This window comes from Notothenia rossii, assembly GCF_949606895.1.
Source record: "Notothenia rossii genome assembly, contig: scaffold_72, whole genome shotgun sequence".
NCBI lineage: Eukaryota > Metazoa > Chordata > Actinopteri > Perciformes > Nototheniidae > Notothenia > Notothenia rossii.
In genome coordinates this window covers 40,219-50,776 of record NW_027639908.1, presented here as the reverse complement: position 1 = coordinate 50,776, position 10,558 = coordinate 40,219, and the positions used below count along the sequence as shown (strand labels likewise).

The 10,558-nt window shown below is 29.6% G+C and overlaps 1 protein-coding gene across 1 annotated transcript in view; it reads left to right on the top strand.

Moving 5' to 3' along the window:
- LOC307027262 (uncharacterized protein) overlaps nt 1-10,558 on the top strand; it is a 67,923-nt gene that overhangs the window by 36,005 nt on the left and 21,360 nt on the right. Inside the window, exon 9 of the mRNA XM_079695472.1 lies at nt 2,539-2,712. Within this exon, the coding sequence (XP_079551598.1) occupies nt 2,539-2,712 (174 nt within the window). The remainder of the gene's footprint in view (nt 1-2,538; nt 2,713-10,558) is intronic.

The window sequence follows — 10,558 nt, the reverse complement described above, 5'->3', positions numbered from 1 at the left end:
ATAATAATAATAATAATTTAATGGGCATAATATGCGCTTTCAAACCGGAGTACTTTTCCCAAGAACTAGGCCTATAGTTCTTGGGATTTTGGTTTCACACCAAAAAGATCTGGAACTAGTCCCGAGTTCGCGCAAACCTTTTCACCCCGAGATAGTCCATGCTAGAGAGGTGGTACTTTCCTGGGGAGGAAATGGTTCGTGGGTGTGTCGGGCACACTAACAATTTCTGATTGGCTGGGCGAAATGCAAACCACGTCCCGTAAAACTCCGAAAAGTTTTGTGAAGCCGCCATTTTATTTGCTCGCATTAGCATTATTAGCAGCATTAGCATTAGCCCAGCGCACCAACGGAGAGACACTTATGGCAACACAAAAGAAAACATGGGAGCGGTGGAGATGAGGAGGTGTCGGCGCTTTTGGCGATTTACTCGGAAGGCTTCAGTAGAAGCTGCTGGGAGTCCCAGCAGCTTCTACTGAAGCCTTCCCCAACTCCGGGGACTTCCGGACGGGACTTCGGGTGGCAGTATACCCCGTGAAGTTGTTTGCGGCCTGCCAGTAAACCCAAAGCAGAAGAAGAAGTGACGTCAGCGGCTTCATTTGCCTAATCCTCCCTCAGGGACTTATTCCAGTGAGAACACGATCTACTAGGACAGTTCCAGGAAATAAAGAGCTCGGCGGGACTAAGTACGCAAAGTACTTGGTGTGAAAGCGGCTAATGTTACAGACCATCACATGCCTATAGTCATGTGTTTTAGATCCTGTGTTAAGGCTATACACAGAGGTGGGAGGAGTACTTCTGAATAAAAGTAGAAGTACTCAGATCTTGTACTTGAGTAAAAGTAGAAGTACTCAGATCTTGTAGTAAAAGTAGAAGTACTCAGATCTTGTAGTAAAAGTACACAGGTCTTGTACTTGAGTTAAAGTAGAAGTACTCAGATCTTGTACTTGAGTTAAAGTAGAAGTACTCAGATCTTGTGCTTGAGTTAAAGTAGAAGTACTCAGATCTTGTGCTTGAGTAAAAGTAGAAGTTTTCAGATCTTGTAGTAGAAGTACACAGGTCTTTTACTTGAGTTAAAGTAGAAGTACTCAGATCTTGTGCTTGAGTAAAAGTAGAAGTACTCAGATCTTGTAGTAAAACTAGAAGTACTCAGGTATTGTAGTAAAAGTAGAAGTACTCAGGTCTTGTAGTAAAAGTAGAAGTACTCAGGTCTGGTACTTGAGTAAAAGTAGAAGTACTCAGATCTTGTTCTTGAGTAAAAGTAGAAGTACTCAGATCTTGTGCTTGAGTAAAAGTAGAAGTACTCAGGTCTTGTAGTAAAAGTAGAAGTACTCAGGTCTTGTACTTGAGTAAAAGTAGAAGTACTCAGGTCTTGTAGTAAATGTAGAAGTACTCAGGTCTTGTACTTGAGTAAAAGTAGAAGTACTCAGATCTTGTACTTGAGTTAAAGTAGAAGTACTCAGATCTTGTACTTGAGTAAAAGTAGAAGTACTCAGGTCTTGTACTTCAGTAAAAGTAGAAGTACTCAGATCTTGTGCTTAAGTAAAAGTAGAAGTACTCAGATCTTGTAGTAGAAGTACACAGGTCTTGTACTTGAGTTAAAGTAGAAGTACTCAGATCTTGTGCTTGAGTAAAAGTAGAAGCACTCAGATCTTGTCGTAAAAGTAGAAGTACTCAGATCTTGTACTTGAGTAAAAGTAGAAGTACTCAGATCTTGTACTTGAGCAAAACTAGAAGTACTCAGATCTTGTGCTTGAGTAAAAGTAGAAGCACTCAGATCATGTAGTAAAAGTAGAAGTACTCAGATCTTGTACTTGAGTAAAACTAGAAGTACTCAGATCTTGTGCTTGAGTAAAAGTAGAAGTACTCAGATCTTGTAGTAAAAGTAGAAGTACTCAGATCTTGTTCTTGAGTAAAAGTAGAAGTACTCAGATCTTGTGCTTGAGTAAAAGTAGAAGTACTCAGATCTTGTACTTGAGTAAAAGTAGAAGTACTCAGATCTTGTACTTGAGTAAAAGTAGAAGTACTCAGGTCTTGTACTTGAGTAAAAGTAGAAGTACTCAGATCTTGTACTTGAGTAAAAGTAGATTCACTCCAGGTGGAACTAAAGTCTGATTTAACACTTGATTAGATTTCACATCATTCATCCACATCTGAGAAGTAACTAAAGGTATAAATACATGTAGTGGAGTAGAAGTACACCATTTAAGTATGAAGTAGCAGAACATGGAAATACTCAAGTAAAGTAAAAGTACCTCTAAATTGTACTTAAGTTCAGTACTTGAGTAAATGTACTTAGTTACTTTACACCTCTGCCTATAAAGACAGAAAGACAAAGCCTTGCACAGAGGCTTGCAAATACATTTTCAAAATGCTCAACAGAGCTGCTCGAATGAGAAACTGACTGCTTCACATTTAAAATAAATGCATCGATATGTTTCTATTGGATGAGACTCTTTGTGTTGTTCTTATTGTAACCACTGCTTCTATCTGATTATCTGATTATCATTGGATTTGTATCATCATGTTTTCTTTATTCAGACTGGAGAGCTGCAGTCTGTCAGAGATCAGCTGTTCTGCTCTGGCCTCAGCTCTGAAGTGTGACCCCTCCAGTCTGAGGGATCTGGACCTGAGTAAGAACGCTCTGCAGGATTCAGAAGTGAAGCTGCTGAGAGATCTTCTGGAGAGTCCAGTCTGCAGACTGCAGACTCTCAGGTGAGTTCACTGACTCTCTGTTCCTGCTGGAGATCTCACACACTGTGTGCACAATTATTAGGGAAGCTGTATTTTGGGGGATTCATTTTATTATTGAAGAACTACAGTACTCTCGGTCAATCCAAAATGTTAATGAACCTCAAGCCTGAATATTTAAATTAGGTTTTGGTGTTCTTAGGAGAAAATCTGTGTGCAGAATTATTGGGTAACTATTAGGTTGGAGAATTAGTATGCAACCAAAGGAACAACTCAAATGTTCACTTTCATCTGTTAGAGAGAATAGTAAACAAACAACTCACAATTTAAATATAAAAACATTTCTGACATTTCATAAAAAGACCAGATACTAAAGTAGCCACGCTTCTCTTCAATAACAGTCTCAAGACTTCCATTCATGGAGTCTGTCAGTTTCTTGATCTGTTGACTTCAGATATTTCTTGGTCCAGCCTTGAACTTTGAACTTGTGTGTCTTGTTCAGTGGAGGTTGGGTTTCAGCCTCTCTTACCTTGGCCATGTCTCTGAACACCTGAGACTGCTGGGCCCTCCAGGTAGATCACAGTTCTGGAATATGATACTGGAGGACGATGGCTTCCCGCTAACTTCACGTTTCATTCTTCTCAAATCTTTGAGATTTCATCTTTTTCTCAACACTTTTCTTGCGACCCTGTTGACTGTGTTCAACAAAACGTTTGATGGTTCTCTGATCACGCCCCAATATCTAATCAATATCTAATCAATATCGAATCAATATCTAATCAATATCTAATCAATATCTTATCAATATCTAATCAATATCGAATCAATATCTAATCAATATCTTATCAATATCTAATCAATATCTAATCAATATCTAATCAATATATTATCAATATCTAATCAACATCTAATCAATATCTTATCAATTTCTAATCAACATCTTATCAATATTTTATCAATATCTTATCAATATCTTATCAATATCTTATCAATATGTAATCAATATCCTATCAATATCCTATCAATATCTAATAAATATATCTTATCAATATTTTATCAATATCTTATCAATATCTTATCAATATGTAATCAATATCCTATCAATATCCTATCAATATCTAAGCAATATCTTATCAATATTTAATCAATATCTTATCAATATATTATCAATATGTAATCAATATCCTATCAATATCTAATCAATATCTAATCTATATCTAATCAACATCTAATCAAAATCTAATCTATATCTAATCAATATCTAATCAATATCTAATCAATATCTTATCAATATCTTATCAATATCTAATCTATATCTAATCAACATCTTATCAATATCTTATCAACATCTAATCAATATCTAATCAATATCTAATCTATATCTAATCTATATCTAATCTATATCTAATCAACATCTTATCAACATCTAATCAATATCTAATCAATATCTAATCAACATCTTATCAATATCTTATCAACATCTTATCAATATCTTATCAGTATCTAATCAACATCTAATCTATATATTATCAATATCTTATCAATATCTAATCAACATCTAATCAACATCTAATCAATATCTTATCAATATCTTATCAATATCTTATCAATATCTAATCAATATCTAATCAACATCTTATCAACATCTTATCAATATCTTATCAATATCTAATCAATATCTAATCAATATCTAATCAACATCTTATCAATATCTTATCAATATCTAATCAATATATAATCAACATCTAATCTATATCTTATCAACATCTTATCAATATCTTATCAATATCTTATCAATATCTAATCAATATCTAATCAATATCTAATCAACATCTAATCAACATCTAATCAATATCTTATCAATATCTAATCAATATCTTATCAATATCTTATCAATATCTAATCAACATCTAATCAACATCTTATCAACATCTTATCAATATCTTATCAATGTCTAATCAATATCTAATCAACATCTAATCTATATCTTATCAATATCTTATCAATATCGAATCAATATCTAATCAACATCTAATCAACATCTTATCAATATCTAATCAATATCTTATCAATATATTATCAATATCTAATTAATATCTCATCAATATCTAATCAATATCTAATCAATATCTAATCAACATCTAATCTATATCTAATCAACATCTAATCAATATCTTATCAATATCTTATCGATATCTAATCAATATCTTATCAATATCTAATCAATATCTTATCAATATCTCATCAATATCTAATCAATATCTTATCAATATCTTATCAATATCTAATCAACATCTAATCTAATCAACATCTAATCACTATCTTATCAATATCTAATCAATATCTAATCAATATCTAATCAATATCTTATCAATATCTAATCAACATTTAATCTATATCTAATCAACATCTAATCAATATCTTATCAATATCTTATCAATATCTAATCAACATCTAATCTATATCTAATCAACATCTAATCAATATCTAATCAATATCTAATCAATATCTTATCAATATCTAATCAATATCTAATCAATATCGTATCAACATCTAATCAATATCTTATCAATATCTAATCAATATCTTATCAACATCTTATCAACATCTTACCAACATCTTACCAACATCTTATCAATATCTTATCAATATCTAATCAATATCTAATCAACATCTAATCTATATCTAATCAATATCTAATCAAAATCTAATCAATATCTAATCAATATCTAATCAATATCTTATCAGTATCTAATCAACATCTAATCTATATATTATCAATATCTTATCAATATCTAATCAACATCTAATCAACATCTAATCAATATCTTATCAATATCTTATCAATATCTTATCAATATCTAATCAATATCTAATCAACATCTTATCAACATCTTATCAATATCTTATCAATATCTAATCAATATCTAATCAATATCTAATCAACATCTTATCAATATCTTATCAATATCTAATCAATATATAATCAACATCTAATCTATATCTTATCAACATCTTATCAATATCTTATCAATATCTTATCAATATCTAATCAATATCTAATCAATATCTAATCAACATCTAATCAACATCTAATCAATATCTTATCAATATCTAATCAATATCTTATCAATATCTTATCAATATCTAATCAACATCTAATCAACATCTTATCAACATCTTATCAATATCTTATCAATGTCTAATCAATATCTAATCAACATCTAATCTATATCTTATCAATATCTTATCAATATCGAATCAATATCTAATCAACATCTAATCAACATCTTATCAATATCTAATCAATATCTTATCAATATATTATCAATATCTAATTAATATCTCATCAATATCTAATCAATATCTAATCAATATCTAATCAACATCTAATCTATATCTAATCAACATCTAATCAATATCTTATCAATATCTTATCGATATCTAATCAATATCTTATCAATATCTAATCAATATCTTATCAATATCTCATCAATATCTAATCAATATCTTATCAATATCTTATCAATATCTAATCAACATCTAATCTAATCAACATCTAATCACTATCTTATCAATATCTAATCAATATCTAATCAATATCTAATCAATATCTTATCAATATCTAATCAACATTTAATCTATATCTAATCAACATCTAATCAATATCTTATCAATATCTTATCAATATCTAATCAACATCTAATCTATATCTAATCAACATCTAATCAATATCTAATCAATATCTAATCAATATCTTATCAATATCTAATCAATATCTAATCAATATCGTATCAACATCTAATCAATATCTTATCAATATCTAATCAATATCTTATCAACATCTTATCAACATCTTACCAACATCTTACCAACATCTTATCAATATCTTATCAATATCTAATCAATATCTAATCAACATCTAATCTATATCTAATCAATATCTAATCAAAATCTAATCAATATCTAATCAATATCTAATCAATATCTTATCAATATCTAATCAATATCTTATCAATATCTTATCAATATCTAACCAATATCTAATCAACATCTAATCAATATCTTATCCATATCTAATCAATATCTTATCAACATCTTATCAACATCTTACCAACATCTTACCAACATCTTATCAATATCTTATCAATATCTAATCAATATCTAATCAACATCTAATCTATATCTAATCAATATCTAATCAAAATCTAATCAATATCTAATCAATATCTAATCAATATATTATCAATATCTTATCAATATCTAATCTATATCTAATCAATATCTTATCAATATATTATCAATATCTTATCAATATCTAATATACATCTAATCAATATCTAGTCAATATCTTATCAATATCTTATCAACATCTAATCAACATCTAATCAACATCTAATCAATATCTAATCAATATCTAATCAACATCTAATCAACATCTAATCAATATCTAATCAATATCTTATCAATATCTAATCAACATCTAATCAACATCTAATCAATATCTAATCAATATCTTATCAATATCTAATCAATATCTAATCAACATCTTATCAATATCTTATCAATATCTAATCAATATATAATCAACATCTAATCTATATCTTATCAACATCTTATCAATATCTTATCAATATCTTATCAATATCTAATCAATATCTAATCAATATCTAATCAACATCTAATCAACATCTAATCAATATCTTATCAATATCTAATCAATATCTTATCAATATCTTATCAATATCTAATCAACATCTAATCAACATCTTATCAACATCTTATCAATATCTTATCAATGTCTAATCAATATCTAATCAACATCTAATCTATATCTAATCAACATCTAATCAATATCTAATCAACATCTAATCAACATCTTATCAATATCTTATCAATATCTAATCAATATCTAATCAACATCTAATCAACATCTAATCAATATCGTATCAATATCTTATCAACATATAATCTACATCTAATCAATATCTTATCAATATCTTATCAATATATAATCTACATCTAATCAATATCTTATCAATATCTTATCAATATCTAATCTACATCTAATCAATATGTAATCAATATCTTATCAATATCTTATCAATATCTAATCTACATCTTATCAATATCTTATCAATATCTAATCAATATCTAATCAACATCTAATCAACATCTAATCAATATCTTATCAATATCTTATCAATATCTAATCAACATCTAATCAACATCTAATCAATATGTAATCAATATCTTATCAACATCTAATCAACATCTAATCAATATCTTATCAATATCTTATCAATATCTAATCTACATCTTATCAATATCTTATCAATATCTAATCAATATCTAATCAACATCTAATCAACATCTAATCAATATGTAATCAATATCTTATCAATATCTTATCAATATCTAATCTACATCTTATCAATATCTTATCAATATCTAATCAATATCTAATCAACATCTAATCAACATCTAATCAATATCTTATCAATATCTTATCAATATATAATCTACATCTAATCAATATCTTATCAATATCTTATCAATATCTTATCAATATCTAATCTACATCTAATCAATATGTAATCAATATCTTATCAATATCTTATCAATATCTAATCTACATCTTATCAATATCTTATCAATATCTTATCAATATATAATCTACATCAAATCAATATCTTATCAATATCTAATCAACATCTAATCAACATCTAATCAATATGTAATCAATATCTTATCAACATCTAATCAACATCTAATCAATATCTTATCAATATCTTATCAATATCTAATCTACATCTTATCAATATCTTATCAATATCTAATCAATATCTAATCAACATCTAATCAACATCTAATCAATATGTAATCAATATCTTATCAATATCTTATCAATATCTAATCTACATCTTATCAATATCTTATCAATATCTAATCAATATCTAATCAACATCTAATCAACATCTAATCAATATCTTATCAATATCTTATCAATATATAATCTACATCTAATCAATATCTTATCAATATCTTATCAATATCTTATCAATATCTAATCTACATCTTATCAATATCTTATCAATATCTAATCAATATCTAATCAATATCTAATCAATATCTTTTTTTACATGTAGACCACATTAGACCAGGTCCTGATCTAAAACCACTAGACCTACACTCATCAAACCTGGACTGGATTATCCCAGAGAGGCTAAACATTCTTTATAACACAGTTTCAGATTTGTGAAACCTTTATTCTATAAAACCTTATCTTAATTCCAGGGGCAGCGGTCAGTGCAGCTGACAGTAATCCACCTCTGTGCTGCTCACATGCTGAAGTTGATCAGTATGAAGTTGATCAGTATGAAGTTGATCAGTATGAAGTTGAAGTTGATCAGTATGAAGTTGATCAGTATGAAGTTGTTCAGTATGAAGTTGATCAGTATGAAGTTGATCAGTATGAAGTTGTTCAGTATGAAGTTGATCAGTATGAAGTTGGTCAGTATGAAGTTGGTCAGTATGAAGTTGATCAGTATGAAGTTGTTCAGTATGAAGTTGGTCAGTATGAAGTTGGTCAGTATGAAGTTGATCAGTATGAAGTTGTTCAGTATGAAGTTGGTCAGTATGAAGTTGGTCAGTATGAAGTTGAAGTTGATCAGTATGAAGTTGATCAGTATGAAGTTGATCAGTATGAAGTTGGTCAGTATGAAGTTGATCAGTATGAAGTTGATCAGTATGAAGTTGTTCAGTATGAAGTTGATCAGTATGAAGTTGTTCAGTATGAAGTTGATCAGTAGGAAGTTGATCAGTATGAAGTTGATCAGTATGAAGTTGGTCAGTAGGAAGTTGGTCAGTATGAAGTTGATCAGTATGAAGTTGATCAGTATGAAGTTGGTCAGTATGAAGTTGATCAGTATGAAGTTGGTCAGTATGAAGTTGATCAGTATGAAGTTGGTCAGTATGAAGTTGATCAGTATGAAGTTGGTCAGTATGAAGTTGATCAGTATGAAGTTGATCAGTATGAAGTTGGTCAGTATGAAGTTGATCAGTATGAAGTTGGTCAGTATGAAGTTGATCAGTATGAAGTTGATCAGTATGAAGTTGGTCAGTAGGAAGTTGATCAGTATGAAGTTGATCAGTATGAAGTTGGTCAGTATGAAGTTGATCAGTATGAAGTTGGTCAGTATGAAGTTGATCAGTATGAAGTTGATCAGTATGAAGTTGATCAGTAGGAAGTTGATCAGTATGAAGTTGATCAGTATGAAGTTGGTCAGTATGAAGTTGATCAGTATGAAGTTGGTCAGTATGAAGTTGATCAGTATGAAGTTGATCAGTATGAAGTTGGTCAGTAGGAAGTTGGTCAGTATGAAGTTGATCAGTATGAAGTTGGTCAGTATGAAGTTGATCAGTATGAAGTTGGTCAGTATGAAGTTGGTCAGTATGAAGTTGGTCAGTATGAAGTTGTTCAGTATGAAGTTGGTCAGTAGGAAGTTGTTCAGTATGAAGTTGGTCAGTAGGAAGTTGGTCAGTATGAAGTTGGTCAGTATGAAGTTGGTCAGTATGAAGTTGTTCAGTATGAAGTTGGTCAGTATGAAGTTGAAGTTGGTCAGTATGAAGTTGATCAGTATGAAGTTGGTCAGTATGAAGTTGAAGTTGGTCAGTATGAAGTTGGTCAGTATGAAGTTGTTCAGTATGAAGTTGGTCAGTATGAAGTTGAAGTTGATCAGTATGAAGTTGGTCAGTATGAAGTTGAAGTTGGTCAGTATGAAGTTGGTCAGTATGAAGTTGTTCAGTATGAAGTTGGTCAGTATGAAGTTGAAGTTGGTCAGTATGAAGTTGGTCAGTATGAAGTTGG